Below are 19,439 nucleotides of genomic sequence, written 5' to 3' on the forward strand. Positions count from 1 at the left end.
AATATAGTTCCCTGTGCTATACAGTAGGTCCTTGTTGTTTATCTATTTTATATATAGTAGTTTGTATCTGCTAATCCCAAACTCCTAATTTATCCTTCTCCTTCTTTTCCCCCTTGGTAACCATAAATTTGTTTTCCATGTCTATGAGTCTGTTTCTATTTTGTAAATAAGTTCATTTGTATCATTTTTTAGATTCCACATAAAACTGATACCATATGGTATTTGTCTTTCTCTGTCTGACTTACTTTGCTTAGTATGATCATTTCTAGGTCCATCTAGTAGTGTTTTTTTTTTTGATAACCATCTGAGAACTGGAGATACAAAAAAAAAAAAAAAAAAAAACGAAACACCTAATGAACTAACATGAAGAAAGTAACAAGTGCTTTCTTGGAGAGAAGGTGTGTACATGTGCACACAGCTGTTTTCATCTTTTGTGAAGCAGCAAGACACAGGAGGGCATCAGGGATGAGGAAAACAGGATTCTAACAAAGTTTTAAAGGTAGAGTATGGGCTGGTGCCATGGTTTAGAATCCTTAGGAGAACAGACACAAATTGAATGTGAACCTCCCCTTTCATTCCTTCCCATCGGATCTCCCCAAATGCTCCCGGGGCCGTCTGAGAGCAGTGTGGAAAGAGGTGCGTGTGCTAGAATGAGGGGCAGGGCAGGAGAACTTCCAGAGATGGTCTGACAGCGTCCTCAAATCACATATAGCCCATGACTTCGAACAGAACCTAATTAAAGTAACAACAGGGCTGAATCTCGGCTCAACCACCAACCAACGTGACACAGGACATGACATAGGACATAACACATAGGACGTGACAGCCCTATACCCTAGTAGCCTGATGGGAAAATGGGCACGCCCTTTACCAGGTATGATTTAGTTTCTTTTGCTCTTTAGTCTCTATTGCTCTCTTACAATCCCTGGAATTCAACCAAAAAAAATTAGAAGGTATAAAAAATTAGAAGCAAAGATATGTAACCCAACATCGGGAGAGGAGGCAGTCAAGAGAACCAGAACCAGAAACAGCCCAGGTATTGGAGGGCAGAGGAGCCATGCCGAAACCTAAAAACAATTATAAATATGTTAAAGGATTCAGTGCAAAAGGGGGTCAACATGCATAAACTGATGGGAATTTTAGCAAAGAGATAGAAGCTTTTAAAAAGAGACAAAGGGATAGGCAAGAAATGGAAAACAAAGTAACAGTGATGAAGAGTTCAGGAACACAGCTTTCACGTGCAAACCAACCAATCCCGAATCCCCAACCATCCCTTTTACGTAACTCTTACTCACCAAGCCAGTATTCCCCCCTCCCAAATCACCCCCAGGCCAGACACCAGATAAGTAAAAACCAACCCCTACAGCCTAGAGCCCACCAGCATTATTCAGACTAGTCAGCTAAAGCTTTTCCCCCTTCTCTGCCTTGCCTTTCCCATGTGAAGCCCCCATAAAGGCTATGGTCTAGGATTTCCTCTCACTCCTTCCTGACTCCTGACCTGGTGTGGTCCCATGTGGCCCCAAGTGGCATGGCTTGCCCTCTTCTCTTGGGAACTGTAAGTAATACAATTCTCTTCTAATGGCATCAGCCTCTCCATGTCATCATTCAGTCGTCTTTGTAAATTAAAATCCTGCAGGTACATCTGAAACCAGTATCAAATGGTCTAACATAATGCAATCACACAATCCCAGAAGGTAAAGAGAAAAATGGGCAGAAAGAGCATAGGAAGAGATAATGGCTAAGAGTTTCTGAATCTGGTAAGAATTCTCACCCCCTATATGCAAGGACTTCAGTGAACCCCAAGCAGGATAAAACAAAGAAAACCAGATGTGCTGTGTAGTCACATCATAAAAAGAAAATTTTGAAAGCAACAAAAGCAGACAATGCACAAAAGAATGCTAAGAAAGACAGATGACTTGTCATGAGAAAAAAGAAAATGGAGGCTAAAGAAAATGGAATGACTTCTCTCAAGTGCTGGGGAAAAAACTATCAATCCAGAATTCCACATCCAACAAAATAAAAGTAAAATAAAAACATTTCAGACAGGCAAAACATGAAAAAATTCTCCAGCAGATGCACCTTGTAAGAAATGTCAAATGAAATTAGCCTAACGAACTTAAGGGAAATAGAACAAGACAGAAACTTAGTTCTGCAGAAGAAAACTGAAGAAAATCAGAATGAATAAATATGTTGGTATTAAAAGACAAAAAAATTATACACACACATCCCTATATATGTAAATAAAACATTAAATTTCTTTAAAAGGTTACTGATTATTGATTTCATCACATAGAATTAGTAACGTATTATTGGGCTCATAGTATATGTAGAATTACAGTATATAAAACAAAGGTGCAGAGGGCAAAAGGCTGGTAATTGGAAATCTACTCTAGGAAGGTTCTTACATTGTTTATGAAAAGGTAAATAATATGATAACTTAAAAATGCATCTTATTTTCTGTACGACAACTATTAAAACATGCACAAAGAAGCATAACTAAAAATCATGTAATAGAAGAGATAAAATGGAATACTAAAAAATATTCAATTCACTAAAAAGAAGGCAGAAAAGGAAGAACAGAAGAACAAAGAGCAAACAGGACAAAGTGAAAACATAGCCAAGATGGCAGGCTTCAACCTATACATATCCATAATGATAGACACATTAACTAAAACCCTGATTTAAAAGCAAAGGCTAATAGACTGGATTTTTTAAAACTAGGACTAAAAAAAAAAATTTAAACATATAGAAACAGATAAAAGGAAAAGGATGAAAAAAATGCCAAGTAAACACCAAGCATAAGAAAACCAGTGTAGCTATATTAATATCAAACAAGGCAGATTTCAAGATAACGATTACCACAGAAACATAGACATTTCATAATGATTAAAGGGTCACTTCTTCAAGAAGACAATCACAAATGCACATACACACAATAAAGATTTCAAATATTCAGTACATGAAACAAAAATTACACATTCAAAGGGAAACAGGTAAGTCTTAATCAGATTTAGAGATTTTTTTTTTTTAATTGAAGTACAGTCAGTTATAATGTGTCAATTTCTGGTGTACAGCATAAAGTCCAGGTCATGCACATATATACATATATTCATTTTCATATTTTTTCATTAAAGGTTATTACAAGATCAGAGTTAGAGATCTTAACATCCCTAGTTTACTCACTGATAGAAAAATATCAAAAATTAAAATATAGAAGATTTGCACAACATCAAACAACTTGATCCAATTGACATTTGGAGAACACTGCACCCAACAACAGCAGAAAAATCACTGTTCTCAAGTACACGTGGATCATTTACTAAACGGGCCACATTTGGGACAATGAAATAAGCCCAGTAAAGTTCAATTTATTGATAAAATACAGAGTTTGTTAACTGACCAAAAAAGAATTAAAGTAGAAAGACAAGAATAATACTGCACATAAAATATCTCCATCCATTTGGAATTTTTTAAATACCTTTCTAAATAACACCTGAGTTACAAGTCAGCACCTATGCCCTAATCACACAAAAAAATTTGAAATTCTTTGGAACTGAATTCCAATGAAAACACTACACATCAAAATTTGTGGGATGCAAGCAAAAGCAGTTTTAGAAGGAAATTTATAGATTTAAATGTCTACATTCATAATAAAATGGAAAATCAATGCTTCCATCTTAAGAAATGTTTAAAAGAAAAACAAAATCCAGAGGCAATAAAGATAAAAGCAAAATCCAGTGAAATATAATCCAGACAATATGGATCATCTGGAAAAAATTAACAAAACTGATAAAGTTCTAGGCAAGACTTTCTGAGAAACAATTTAAAATATTCAGTATCAAGTATTAGAAAAGAAGTATCACTACAGATCCTCTTCAAAAATAAACGGATATTATGAAGAAATTTATGCCAAAAAAGTCAACAGCTTAGAAGAAATAAACAAATTCCTTAAAAACTAATTTATCAAAACTAACACACAAAAATAGGAAATCTGAATATCTCTTTATATACTAAATAAATTCAATCCTTAATTTATAAGCTTCCCCCCACCAAAAAAAGAAAAAAGAAAAAAAAAACAGCAGACCAAAATGGCTTCACAGGAAAATTCTCTCACTTAAACCACTTTGAGATACTTTGAGACAACAGAGTCAGATGGAAAACTTTTCAACTAACTCTTCCAAAGTCACCATAACCCTGATATCAAAATCAGAAAAAAACATTACAAAAAAAGAACACAACACATAAAATCCATCATGAACACAAATACAAATATCCTCAACCAAATATTAGCAAAATAAATACAGCAACATTTAAAGACACTAATACATCACTACCAAGTACAGTTAACCTCAGAAATGCAAGTTTAGTTTAACTAAGAAAACTTAATGCAATTCACCCATCAACAGATTCAAGAAAAATCTTTAATGATCATTTCAATAGATACTGACAAGCATTTTTTCAAAAGTCAACATTTATTTGTGATTAAAACTAGGAAAGACAAAAACTTTCTCAATATAAAAGGCATCTATGAACAATCTTCAACTAACATAATACTTTACAGTGAATTATAAATGCTTTTCCCCTTAAGATGGAGAATAAGCCAAGATGCCCAATATCACCACTTCCATTCGACTTATTATTAGAGGTCTTGGCAGTGCAAAAGGACAAGTAAAAGAAATAAAGGCATATAGATTGGAAAGGAAAAAAAAGCTGCCTTTATTCACATATGGTACCACTGTGTACAATTAAAAATCTTACAGAAATACAGGAAGCAATAAATCAACTCAGCAAAACTGTAGAACACAAAAACCAACTGCATTTTTATATACCAACAGCATACTGGAAAATGAAATGGAAAACATAATACATTTTATAATAGCAGCCGGAAACATAAAATGCCTAGGGAAATTTAACAAAAGATATCCATGACCCTATACTGAAAATCATAAAACACTGCTGAGAGAAATTAGAGATTAAATTAACAGAAAGTCAGACTCATGAATTATTAAGGCTCCATGTTGATAATATTGGCCTCTAGATTTTTTTGATGACAGATCCTGATGAAGGATTAGCATACAGAATACTGAAAATAATTCCTACAAATAAACTGGCTGTAAAACTTATATAGAAATGCAAAGGATCTAGAATGGCCAAAATAATTTTGGAAGGAAAAAAACAAACAGAGGAATCACACCACCTGGCTTCAAGAGTTACTACAAAGCTACAGTAATAATGATAAGTAGGGGTGGGGGAGGGTATAGCCCAGTGGTAGACTGCATGCATAGTGTGCACACGGTCCTGGGTTCAATCCCCAGCACCTCTATTAAACAAACAAACAAACCTAATTACCTTCCCCTACAAATAAATAAATAAAATAATGATACTGTGCAAGTGGCAAGAGGACAAATAAACCAATGGAACATAATAGAGAATCTAGATTTAGACCTGCAAATACACAAATGATTTATGACAAAGATGCCTACACAATTCAATGACAGGGAAGTCCTTTGCAACACATGGTGCTAGAAATACTGGATATCTGTATAGGAAAAAATACATACCACTCAATCTCCACAAATAACACCACACACTACCCAAAAAAATCTTCACAAGTCATTGATCAATTATAAGGCTTTTATAAGAAAACATGGGAAAATATTTTCACAACTTTGGGATAGATAAAGATTTCTCAGAGTTCTACCAATAATTTTTTTTAACTGATAAATTTAACCTCATCAAAATTAGTATGTTCTTCTCATCAAAGGACACTGCTAAGAGAATATGCAAGCTACAGATAATAGAAAATATTCACAATATTCACAATTAATATATTCAAAATTAATATGGCTGATGTAGAATTAGTATCCAGAATACTTAAAATAATTCAGTAACAAAAAGACCAACAACATATTTTAAATGAGCAAAAGATTTTACTAGAACTTCACAATGTTAGAAGTATAAATGGCCAGAAAGCACACGGTAAAGCACTCAACACTAGGCATGATTAGCTTAAATGAAAAACACTAACATAATCAAAGGTTGGTAAGGAGACGGAGCAACTGGAACTGTCATGTGTTGCTGGCAGTAGGATAAAATTACTTTGGACAATGGTCAATTTTCTTAAAAATCAGACACACACACACACACACACACACACCACAGACCCAGCAATCCCACTCAGAGGTATTTATCCAAGAAAAATGAAAACATGTGTCCACAAAACCTTGTATACAACTGCTCAATACAACTTTATCTACAAAGGCTAAACATGTTTTGATGATCCACACTCCAATGTCCTTTAGCATGCATTTTCACGAATAAATTCAGGATAAATTTATATGAATGTTAAGTTCAGATTTTCCTTTAAATATTAGAATTAATATAAAATATGGCTTTCAGTATGCCACTATCAACAACACTATCCTTGGGGTAAAATCTTGTGTTCTATGAAAAACACAGACGCCTATGTACAAGAAATGCTATTTCTAATTCTACCCCTTTCATTTTCTACCAATTGCGTCTAAATTCTTTAAAAAAATTACTTCCTTTCCTCTTCTCTCTACACTGGAATCTTAGCAAAATTCTTGAATGACGCGCCACACTTGAAAGGATAAAGCCAGACAGAGCCTGTCGCACTGTGGTTTTAATCATCCCCTGCACTACAACAAATTATGCTGCTGTTACACTTCTTTAAATTGAAATGTACACCAGGTATACATCCATGCACACATGCAACAGAAGCCAGTACAATTCCATTTCATTCCACAAACTGTTGGAGTTGTCTTTTCAAATGCTTTAAAGCAGGGCTTCTCAACAGCAACCCTACTGAGTGAGAGGTTGGACCAGATGATACTTTGCTATGTAGAGCTGTCCTATCCTGGGCAGTCCTGCTCTGTGCAGCATGTCTGGCCTCCATCCACTAGATGGCAGTAGAAACAGCCTGCAGCTCAACTGTGACAGAAAATCACTCACTGTTAAGAAACTTTGACTTTAAGGATTATCTCAACATGTTTTCTAAAGATTTGATTCCTTCTGCCTTGCCCTTCCTCAAAGTTGCCAAACTGTTACCAAATCCTCAAGATTAAATTTAACAATCCATGTTTCTAGTACAACCTTTCCCAGCCAGCCCTACTCTCTCCTGCTTCTCATCTCCCAAAGCACCTTAGATCTCTGAACGGTTGTTTGTTTCCAAATACTCATAGCCTGTCAATTCCCTTAAGGTCAAGCCTTTTGGTCCCTGGCTCACTCTTGTTTCCTCTGGCAAACACAGTCCATGACAGTTTAGATGCCTGAATGGCATACATCATAAAATACCTACAAATCTTGCTACAGCTAATGTGCTGCAGAAAATGTTATTATTTTTCAATCCAATTGCATGGGCTTCTGGAAGCAATATGTTCTTAATTCACTCTTTTTAAAGTAACAGAGTACATTACCATGCACATAGATATTACATAACGTAATCGGTATAAATGCATTCTAAAATGCATAATGCTCCAGACACACAGGTGATTCCACTGTCCCATCGCCACCACAAAAATATAAATGGGTGAATTAGAAAAAGAAGTATCCTTTCAAGTGCAATACACTAGAAACCAGGCAAAATCAAGCCAAATATAATATTCGAAATGTCTGACTAATGAAAGCAAAACGGGAAGCACTTTCTCTAAGCAGTGCCTGAATGCGATGTGTGGGAGAACTTCATGGAATGGTAATTATTTATCAAGCAAGCGTGTGGGGGTCACAGCACAATGCGGCATGTGGCAAGCATGCCAATGAAGCAAAAAGCATGTTATATAACAAAACTGTTGAGGTGGGGGAAGGGGGATGATACTTCACCCTTCAGGGAGGAGAGCTGCGTCTGCTGAGGGACTACAGCTTGCCACAGGAAAAATAACTATGCCAAGTGCTTTCTTCTCCAACCCAGAATGAGTGACATGATCACTTCACAGCCCGTGGTATGTGAAATATGGCTGGCATGAAGCAGTCAATGTTTACAGGCATTTAAAAGCCTTATTTTAGTGATAGTATTTATTTGCAGCTGTGTTCCTTTTTTTTTTTAAAGCTTTATTGAGATAATTCACACCGTAACATTTACCTAGAGTGGACAGTTCAATGGCTTTTAATATAGTCACAGAGTCGTACAACCATCACTAAAATCAATTTTAGAATGTTTTCATTACCCCTTTAAAAAAAAAAAAAAAACCATACCCATGAGCCATTACTCTTTATTTCCCTCCAAACCCCCAGCCCTGGGCAACCACTAATCTGCTTTCTGTCTACATAGATTTGCCTGTTCTGGATGTTTCATATAAATGGAATCAAACAACATGTAGTCTTTTGGGACTGGCTTATTTCACTCAGCAGACTGTTTGCAAGGTTCCTCCACACTGAAGCGTGTTGCGTTGTGGTTTGATATAATTTCGGATCTTCTTGTTTATGACAACAGTGAAGCTGTTGTTAAGAGTGAAGCTGTTCTCCAGAACAAAGTTATAGCTTTGATATAAAAGGGAACTCATGAGTCAGGAGGTCATCACCCACAGCTGGAGTTGCTGGAAGCACTCAGGAAGTAGCTCAGCTAGTGAAGGGCACCGCTGGGGGCTTACCCATAAGAACATGTGAAGAAGCAGCTGTGGAAAGGGGGCATTTACACTATGAATACACAACATTTGTGACGGCTGTCCGCCTGAGTTCGGTCTGGGCAAGGCTACCCTCTGCTGATCTAAATGTTAGGCAGTTAGATAGAAATGAGGACTGGGCAAGAGGAAAGGAGGGGGAAGGGAGCAACTGAGAAAATAACAGTATGTCTGCACTCAGGATAAGGGGCTCCAAAAATTTTTACTTTCTCTAAATGACGGCCAGCAAAGAAGCCGGCTAGAATCGAACTGCGGCTGCACAGTAGAGAGAAGGACCCGGCTTCACTTGGCCCAATGCTCATTATAATGTAATTAACATTGCAGTGTGAGCCCCTTCTTGTAGGTTTCTCTGTGTGTGTCACGGGTAAGAGTGTGCACAAAAGAGACCGGCGTGCCTGAGCACAGGGAAGATGAGCCGTCAATCAATCAATCATAAAAAAAAAAAAAAAAATCCTCTAAGCCAGGATATAAGGAGAAACAAAGGAGCGGCACCATTTTTTTCCTCTCTGGGATGGCCCGCCCCCAAGTCTTGGGAGTGTACTATATTTTACTACCTTTTCACTTTTGATAAGATCTTCTGTTTATATCATGCTTTCTTGTGTCTTATTAAAAATTCATTTTGGGGGGGTGACAAAGAACCAAGGTATCTTTTTTCCCCTCCTCCAGGTAACATAAATAGCTCTCTGGAGACCTTGGGGCATTAGCTCTTGCTGTGGTGAAGGTCACTCTGACCAGCAGTGGCAAAAGCCATGCAGCAGCCCCAGGAAGATCTTGTCCATCAACACGGGTGCCTTTGTTCCCTACCAACATGCTCTATGAACTGGGGACTTGCCACGCCTGTTCTCAGTCGGCCAAGCTGTCTCTCCCAAGGACCAACTGGTAGAAAGATACACCTCAACTAAATATGGACTCTATTCCCTTCACCTTTTGCCTGAATCAATAGTTTAATTAACCTATCACTGGTTTGGAGTATATTATTTCTTTATTAGCTTATTAAGAGACATTATGTAGGCTATTAGAGACAGTATGTACTAAGAAACATGATGCATCCTGTACGCTGTTGTCTTGTGAAATTATTGTAATTCCCACAGTGAACCAGTGGTAAATAAAATATTGGCAAAGACAGTCTCTGAATATAAGCTGCTTCAAAATGAAACAGCACATATTAGCTCTTCATTTCTGTTTATTGCCAAATCACAGTTGATCATATGGGTGTACCACATTTTATCTATCCATTCATCAGCTGATGGATATCTGGCTTGTTTCTACTTTTTGGTAATTATGTATAATGCTTCTATGAACATTCTTGTGCAAGTTTTCAGGTAGACGTAGGTTTATTTCTCTTGTTTATATAGCTAGGGGTGGAATTTTCTGGGTCAAGTTGTAACTTTATGTTTAACTTCTTGAAGAGTGACAAACTGTTTCAAAGCAGCTATGCCATTTCAAATTCCCACCATCAATTTCTCCACATCCTCACCAATACTGGTTATTATCTGGATTTTTCAATTACAGTCATCTCAGTGAGTATATCTCATTGTGGTTTAGACTGGCATTTTTCCCTAATAGCTAGTGATGTTAAGCCTCTTTTCACATGCTTATAGCCACCCCATGTATTTTCTTTGAAGAAATGGCTGAATCAGAACTTTTGCCCACGTTTAATTGGTTTGTCTTTTTCTTATGGAGTTATGAGTTCTGTATATTTTCTGGATACAAGTCCCTCATCAGACGAATCATTTGCAGGTATTTTCTCCCATTCTGTGGGCTGACTTTTCACTTTTTTCATGGTGTTCTTAGCACATGTGTTCTTAAACACTACCTCTTAGTTAACCAAGACAGTCGAAGCAATCTTTCAGTGAACTGAGGGAAGGAAAATGACACACACACTACATGGCCATTGATAATCAAACCAGTCATGATTGGCTAGTTGGAAACCAGCCCCACCCAGATCTTCTCCCCTTCATTCTTGATAATAGATTCCCCAAGTATCAGAACACTACATGGAGTCTGGAAACAGAAGACAGCAATTTCCTTGCCTCAGCACTTCCTAGCCTCCCTTGCAGCGAGGTATAGCCAATACCTCCATTTAGGCCAGTGGTACACGAGCAAAAGTAGTGTGTGCTTCCTCTGGAAAGTGTTCCCACAAGAGATAAGGCTATATAATAAATGGGAGCCAGCATCTTGGACCTCAGGTGACCAGGAAGGTAAACCATGGGGAGGGAGAGTGTCTGACACCAAGACACATATCAACCTTAACCTGACCATCTCTAGGCTTCCTCAGAAAGAAGGGGAAAAAAGATCAACTTTTACCCTGTTTAAGCCATCTGATTTTGAGTTTGTCTGTCACATGCAATCAAACCTGATTTGAATTCATGTGGCAATTAAATGAAAGCCCTTGATTGGCACCCACACAGATCAAATGCAAGGCCAGGCTCCATTCTGCAGTTTATTACCTATTGTCACAGCGCTACCTGACTGCATCTTCAAGACAAGGAATAAAAAATAGCAAAGACTGATGCCACGAGAGAAGACAAAACAACTTTGCTTTAAACATAGGCAATCAACTTTGAAACTGCTCTGTGAAGGCATGCAATTGGAATTCTGCATAAAGCCCATCAGAAACTCATTGGCAATACCCACATACTCCAAAGTGGGTTTATTTTCTTTAAGCAGAATGCAAACACTGGAGCTCACAGTTCCACAGCATGTACACAAGAAAAACAGTTCACCTGATTGAATCTAATCCTGGCTCTGCCACTTCTAAGCAACAGTCTAATTTCATTCAATCCAGTACAGATGTGGTGAATGCCCACCACGTATAAAGCATTGCATTTGGTGTCGCAGTACCAAGTAATACTAAGATGGGGTTCCTACCTCATGGAATTCATAATCTGATAGACAAGGAACAAATTACTTATAATTCCCAATAGTCGGCCTGGCCAAGAATCAGGGAAATAGAAAAGAGAAGAGTCTATCTCATTCAAACTTTTCACTCAATAATGCCTTCAAAACCCCAAAATTAGGATAGATTTTGCTCCAGAAGTGGGAAACCAACAGCAATACACAGTGGCAGGGGCGGTGGGGGAGAAACCTAAGGGGCCCCACAAACACTTATCCACTTAAACCTGAATAGTTTTTCCCCTGTTTAAAAATAAGGAAATAGACCAAAGACAACAAAAGTCTGTGATCCAACTGGAAAGTCACATGATCCTGAAGACTCAAGGAGACACAAACATGAAAATTTTCCAAGTTAACCAAAGAGCTTTAGAAAAAGACTTACAATAAGCATGTATTGGTTTTTTTTAATGATTTATATATTAGTATTTATAGGATAAGACAATGAACATACCTATATAAAATGTTGGCTCCATAAAGAGTGTTTTTCCCCCCAAGAATTCTTAGAAAATTTATAAATAACCCAATTATTCTCTCCTACCCCAGCACTGTTTGAAATGCTATCATACATCCCAGAAGCAACTGAGTTGGCAGCTGGATATAAAAACTTGGAGTTCAGGGAAGAGATCCAAGGTAGATAATAAATTTGGAAGTTACCACCATATGGATGGCACTTAAGAGTCCAGCAGCTAGATGAGACCACTAGGGTAAGGGAGAGGGGATCCAAAGACTGAGCTCCAGAGAAAGCCAACATCAAGAGGTCTGGGAAGAGAGCAACTGGCAGAGGAGTCTAAAAACTGAAAAGCTGATGGGGTAGGAGAAAAAGCAGGCAGACGTGATGTTGTTGAGCCAAGAGCAGCAAGTGTATCACAGAGGAGACAGTGACTGGCCACGTCAGATGCTGCTGCCAGGAAAGAACAGGAGGACTGAGGACTGACTGGATGAGGAAGCACACGAAGACCGTGGTGGCCTTGAGGAAACCACCACAGTGCAGAGGGGAAGGCAAGGGCCTGACTGGAGAGAGCTCAGGTGAGAGCAGGAAGGAGGAAATGAGAGGCCTTAGTAGAAGAGCTTTCTGAAGAACTTCTGCTGTTTATGAAAAAAGAGAAGTGGGCCATAGACAAAAGGGAAGACTGGTCAAGACAGGGTCTTTTCATTGGTGATGGTGGTGGTGGTTATCGTGTCACAATATATATGTAATTAAATCATCACGTTGTAAACCTTCAAAAAAAAATCAAATTGTACAACTTAAACACTTGTTAAATTTGTCAAAATAAAAATAAAAGACAAAAGAGTAACTTTCATAAGTATGAAATTTACACCAAGGAAGGAAAGAAATGAGGGTGTGAGGGGCTGAGGAACAGTAGGATCAGCTGATCAAAGGCCTCGGTGGGGAAGCCAAGGATACTCACTAGAAAAGAGCAATAAGCAGCAAAGGAGAGAAGGCGGTGTCAGAAGAAAGCTTTGCAAACTAGATGACGGAGGGGGTGCAGCCCTTGTGATGACAGAATCTAAGCAGCGGGCAGGAGAGGGGACGGCTGAGGGAAGGCCAAGAACCAGATGACTGAAGCAGAGGGGCCCAAGAAAGCAGCGAAGTGCTCAAAGGGTCATCTGAAGTGATGCCAAAATTACCAAGAAAACAGTAAAAGGAAGAAGAGACCTGGAGACATACCCTAGAGCGAACTGAAGGTTCTAAAAGCAGCTCCAAACACAGAAAAGGGTAAGAAAAATAGAAATTGGAGAGATAGAGACTTGGAGGGTGAAATCACGCAATCGGACAGAGAAAAACCAACAAGACAACGGTGGGAAATAACACTTAAGGAGCAAGGGCTGAAAATGAAAAGGTCCAAAAACTCAGGGGAGAAGCAGCATGGTGCCCTGTGGAGGAAGGCAAGCGCCAAGTCCGATGTTGCTAAAGCTGCCAAGTGCTGCGCCGTTTCCCGCTGAGTGGCCCACAGCAATCTAAGTCAACAGGACCACAGCTGAAGTCACCATCTTCCTCAACCCTCCTCTGTGCTGCATCTTGGTAAATGGCACCAGCTAGTTGCTCAAGCCAGAAACCTTCCCCTTCTCCTCCCTATACTCCAACATTCAATTTCCCTCTAAAAGTTTCTCCCAAAGAGATCCCCTGGCCTCCATTCCTGCTATGACCACACCAACCCACATCCCTTCCATCCAATCCTGCCATCTCTAAACTTCCTTTGCTCTGCCAGAGTGAGAGTTTAAAATGTATCACTCGCTGCCCTCCTTAAAACCATTTAATGGATTAAACTCAAAACCCTCAAGGTCAGGCCCTTGCCCCCATCTCAGGCCTCATCTCCCATCCTCCCTGGCTCTTTGCTCTAGTGATGCTGGGTTTCCCTGGGGACCAGAAACGGGCCACGCTGTCTCTTGCCACCAGAACTTTACATATGCTACTCACTCTGCCTGGAATGTATATCTCAGTCCCAGCAGACTCCAAATAAAACTTCAGTCATCAATTCAGACATCAGATCCTCTGTGTGCCTTTCTTGAATCATCTAGCCTAGATGAGCCGTCCCCCCGCACCCAGGTCCCGGAAAGTGGCTTTGGGTATCAATGGAAGTAAAGCAGAGATTTCTGTAAGAAGAAGGAAGTTGAGAGGGTGGGGATCCAGGCCCCCTCCCCTGCTTTAATAAGGGAACTCTGTTCTTCTGTTTTCTATACGCATAAATGTAAATTTTTTATTTGAAAATAAAGTTTTCTTCCCAGGTGGTTTGCAAACAAGTAGACTAGAGCACCTCTAAGGTCTCCCCAAGTTCTCAGAGTCTCCTTACAAGTTATGATCACGATGAAAACAACTCCGTAGTAATTTGTCGGCAACCTCTGTGAGGGCGGAAAATAGTTTTAATCATATTAAGGATCCCAGTTGAGGAAGAGCGTTTTGCATGATCAAGGTCTCAGAAAAAGTATAGAGTTAGGCAAGAAATAATACAAATTGTGTTAAAATAATATACAGAACTACAGAAGTACCTTTTCAAAACGAAGCAGGTTAACTGACACATTTTCTAACAGACATCACTGCTGACTCACGACTGTCAGTTACTTGGGAAGCAACACACTGTCACGGTTATACTCTGACGCCCACAGCACAGGGGCTAAGAGTCTGGGCTCCAGAGGCAGAATGCACGAGTTCCAATCCTAGCCCTTCCACTTCTAACTATGTGGCCTTGGGAGAGTCACTTAAGTTCTCTCTGCCCTGGTTTCCCATCATAAAATAAGAAGGATAATATCTGCCTGATGGAGTTGGGGTGAGGATGAAATAAGACAGAGCCCAGAAGAATTCAGAACGCTGTCTGGCATTTAGACAAAATTCAGTAAGTGCTTACTGTGGGTGTATGTCCACATATTTATGCTCAAGCTGTATCACACAGCCTGGATCTCTTCTTGAAGTTTTTGAACCAGTCCATACCGGCTTGACATGTAATCTCTTTCACTATGACATTCTCTTGCATTTTTTTCTCAGTCTTGGCAAAATGCCCGCCAACCACCTGCCCTTTCCATGGCAGTGCCGTATTTACCATAGTGCATAAGCACATAGTTTTATGTACCTGGTCTTCAACCCATATATTGGAAAGCAAAGCACAGATCTTCCTGCTCTGCACTAACGCCACAGACTCGGTTATATCATCTGAGGGAAGAGGAGGCATTAATTATTTTTATGTTCTTGGGTCCTCACCTGAAATGAACCTGTGTTGAAAAAAACCTCATCCTGTAAATTTTATTTTACAAATATGAAACAGTGTTATCTAAAGACCATAGGTGCCAAAACCAGGGCTGGCAAGGAGCCTCCATAATGTCGGCCACTGAAAAAGAAATATTCTACCACGTTGTCCTCAGTGCTTGCAGAAATAAATCCCAGACAAGTAGTAACACTGACCAACGAGCTTTGTTCTTCTTTCTTTTTTTAACTTCCTTCTCTCTGGCAAGGATTCTTTTCTAACTAAATAACTGCAAGTCAGACAACGGGAAAAAGATAACCAGTCTTGAATAAACAGAGTTTTGCCTCTGACTCTCCATCACACACAGAGTATATATATGGAAACCCTCCCCCGCAAAAATGAATACGTTTCTGTATTGACAGCCACGACCACCTCTTTTTAGCTTTGTCGCTGTTTCCTTACTTTCACTCATTATTCTTTCAGTGCCACAGATCAGGCTTAGATCAGCAATGAAATGCGCCAAGGTTATTTTTTAAGTGACAACACGTGTTAAAATGACTCCACACTTCAGCCAAGACTAAGCTATCACTTCTCAGCTAAATACAGCGACCAAGACTCAACAGCTCACAGTGAAAACACAGCCTGGAAACGCACTAAGATCACATTCTTCCAGGCCATCGAAACCTCAGTTGCAATTAACTATTATATATTTTTTAAATCATTTTTTTAAAAATGATTCTTTTCATCAAGTCCAATAAATTCCAGCAACTTACCGGTCAGCAGCTTCTACATCGAAACAAAACCTTCTGTCAATGGAGTCAGTATGCCTTTTGGTACATTCTTTCAGAAAGAACACCTCTCCATCCCCCTGCAAATAAGCATTTGAAACATTCTCAGCAACTACAGGATCAACATACACAGAGTAAAACACCCTATATGGGGGGTGGGGGGGGCCAAGGTTGAGGTTTTATCCTACCCTCCTTCAAACCCGTTTATTTAATCACTAATTAGAATCTTCACCATTTTTGTCATTCTCCTTTCCTTCAGGTTTTCTAGATCCTGCTTTGATTACAATAACATTAAACCAGACCTCAGGAGTGTTCATTTTAAAAGGTGGATTCACAATACAGTTTCCACATGTCTAATATGTGTTATTCTCTTATTGTACTCTTGTTAAAAGAATAATTTGATTCTATTTCATACACATTATACCACACGAAACAGTCAACGTGTATGACGTAGTCAATGTGTGACCACTCCTGACCTAGGAAAAATATCAATTCCATATGAATCTTCCTAAAAATGCACCAAGGACCCTGGATCAGCCACTGCAATCATCTAGCTAGAACCATTCAATCTATGTGGATTCGCTCTTCCCTGAGTGAAACACCCTGAATTTATCTTCACTAAATTTTTGTTTAAATATGGTACTATTTTACTTCACTAAACCATCCTTTCTCTAAGAGCATTAAAAAGACATAGACAGGAGATAGAAGCAATGCAGAAACAGGTTCTCAGTTAAGAACTATAAGAAGTCTGAGTAAACACTTCTAGAATATTTTTATATTTTCTGGATGTGAAGATCTCTAATATTAAACAGTCAGACATTAAAATGTTCAAAATAACATACTCATTAGATTTTTTAATGTATTTTTTATCATTTGGTGCCCAAAATAGAAAGACATGACTAAGCAGTCACGTCTTGGGACTTGAGTTCATTCACAGTTGCACCTCATGCTCAGTCTTACCCCTACCACCCTCCAAGAGTGACCTCCTCACTTCCTCCTCTTTGTCATGGTCCTGAAGTTCCATGTCTGTTTCATTATCACAAAAATGCACTTGTATTACAAGCTGCTTTAGGTATTTTTCGGGAAGATGTAAAGCACAGATAAACAGAAGTGAACTTGGGTTAATTCTGTTTTCACATAAGCAAAATTATGCCCATCCACCCAGCAAGCAATGAACTAGCCTTCTTAAAATCTGCTAAGTTAGGTTCAGCACTGGTGGGAAGAGCTTTGTTCTGACTATTACTGCTGCAATGAGCGGCAGCTTCCGCTTAAAACACATGCAGACGGCCCCTTTCCTCCCCAGCCAGCTCCGGGGTCTCCCCGCTCCTTTACAGGAGGAGCAAGTAAATGGGGAGCACGCGCGAATACTCACAAGCTTCCCCCCAGACCTGTGCTCGAACGGGATGATGTTGAACTTCTTGGCTGCTTTCCGATACATGCAGTAGTGCTTGACCCAGCTGGAACCGAAGGGGGGCGGCCCTTCAACAAGAAACAGAACTTGCCGTTTTTGCTCATAAATAAGCACTCAATGCAGAGCCCCAAACACATCACTAAAGAGGGAAACCCCAAGAAGCAGCACCTAACAAAGCTCAAGGAAACAAAGCAGCAACACGGAGGGTCCTCAGGCAAGGGCAAAGCCAGGGGAAATGATAAGGCTCGTAGGGGTAGTTTGCAGAAAGGTCCTAACAGCTTTCAGCAACACAGAAGTAATTTAAACACATACTGTTTTTTCTTTTTTCTTTTTTTTTTTTTTTTTTTGCGGGGGAGGGAGGTGATTAGGTTTGTTTATTTATTTAATGGAGGTACTGGGGACTGAACCCAGGACCCTGCGCATGCTAAGCACATGCTCTACCACTTAAACTATATCTTCCCCTAAAGACACTTTTCAAAGAGTTTGCTAGACGATGATCTCATACCTGAAAATCTCTTCATCGTAAACTCTATTTCTTGTGTGTGTCTATGTATGAAGAACTCATGAGGGTTTCAAGAATTCCACTGAATTTATGTGATGGTTTTGGATTCAATGCTGGCCTCTCAAAATGACACAACTGTAGAATCACACGCTGCAAAGCATCTAGTCTAGAAATCCATCAAGCACTGTAAGCCCACCATGGTACTTCATAAGCAGCTCACTGACTAATAACGGTAAAGCTAAGCTTTAAAATGAAGTGTGAAGGATCTAGGGGTAAGCTGACCACGTGTGCACCAGAACATTCTCGGAACCATTTTTAACCTCTTGCTAAGTCAGTATTACAACCATCAGAGCTCTTCAAAGACGATGGGCTAAGTCGGGGGAGCTAGCATCTAGAACTTCAAAGAGCCAGTGACGTTCCCATCATAACAAAACAAAAGTTAGCCCCAACACAGTTTGATAATCTTTTCTTTTACCAAGTAAAGACATCCAATTTTTTTAAAAAGCAATTAATACCTATTATCACCATCATTTCACCTACAAACAAATAAACCCCTTATACCTAAAAATCTAGAAGGACAAACTTAGGAGAGGAAAAGGAGTCATGTGAAAGAAATGCATTTAGCTTTAGGAAGAATGAATTACATTATCTTGGGGGTGGGGGAGGGGGATGAAAGGGGTTACTGGACCACAATAAATCTCATCTCAGACCATCATTAGTGCAAAGACCAGAGTTCAGGCAACTCTGGTATGTGTGTGTTATCAATAATAAGCATTTGTATTGAATTTTATGGTTCATAAAAATACTAGAGTATTTCATTCAATACCAAGAAAAGTGCCTTGAGGAGGAATACATACATGATTGTCTTTTTAATCTTAAAAAATCTTAAGCTTAGACCAAATGCCTGAGAAATGAGTCAAACCTCAGAGTCTTTGGCCCCAAATATTAAGGTCCTTCTGCTAATTAAGCTGCCATCCTCTCCTAACACTAACTGACCCTACTCAACAAGCCCTGAGCATAGAAATTAATGACTGTTTCTCACACCGCCAAACCTTCAGGCAATACTGTGGGGGAGAATGCAACACGGACTCCAGTCTCAGACAAATCCAGCATTTAGGAAGCTGAATGATCCAGGATAACATCATTTACCTCTCAGCGCTTCCGTGTTCTCAATGGTAAATGGGGTCATAACAGCACTTACACTTCATAAAGGTTTTTAATGGATTAAATGAAACAAGTTGTATAAAAAATTTGTAGCTGGGGAGAGGGTATGGCTCGGTGGTAGAGTCCATACTTAGCATGCATGAGGTCCTGGGTTCCATCCCCAGTACCTCCACTAAAATAAATAATAACATAAAAACTTAAAAATAAATAAATTAAAAAAAAAAGAAATTAGCCCAGTGCCTGGTACACAGTTAACAAGAGAAGAATTCTAACACTATCGTTTTTGTTGTTTTTTTCTGTGCAATTTCAGCCCAGTTTCTCTCAAAGCCAGTCAAGTGACAGTTTTGAATCTAAAAATTAAAGTTT

General features: G+C 39.1%; 1 protein-coding gene across 21 annotated transcripts in view; it reads right to left on the reverse strand.

Moving 5' to 3' along the window:
• The window catches only part of ARHGAP10 (Rho GTPase activating protein 10), a 301,184-nt gene that overhangs the window by 156,363 nt on the left and 125,382 nt on the right, over window positions 1-19,439 (reverse strand). For all 21 annotated transcript variants that reach the window (XM_064491268.1, XM_064491252.1, XM_064491357.1 and 18 more), the window contains exons 9-10: window positions 17,369-17,475; window positions 15,982-16,076 (exon numbers count right to left, since the gene is read on the reverse strand). In XM_064491268.1, the coding sequence (XP_064347338.1) occupies window positions 15,982-16,076; window positions 17,369-17,475 (202 nt within the window). The remainder of the gene's footprint in view (window positions 1-15,981; window positions 16,077-17,368; window positions 17,476-19,439) is intronic.

The sequence above is a fragment of the Camelus dromedarius genome, chromosome 1, assembly GCF_036321535.1.
Source record: "Camelus dromedarius isolate mCamDro1 chromosome 1, mCamDro1.pat, whole genome shotgun sequence".
NCBI classification, from domain to species: domain Eukaryota; kingdom Metazoa; phylum Chordata; class Mammalia; order Artiodactyla; family Camelidae; genus Camelus; species Camelus dromedarius.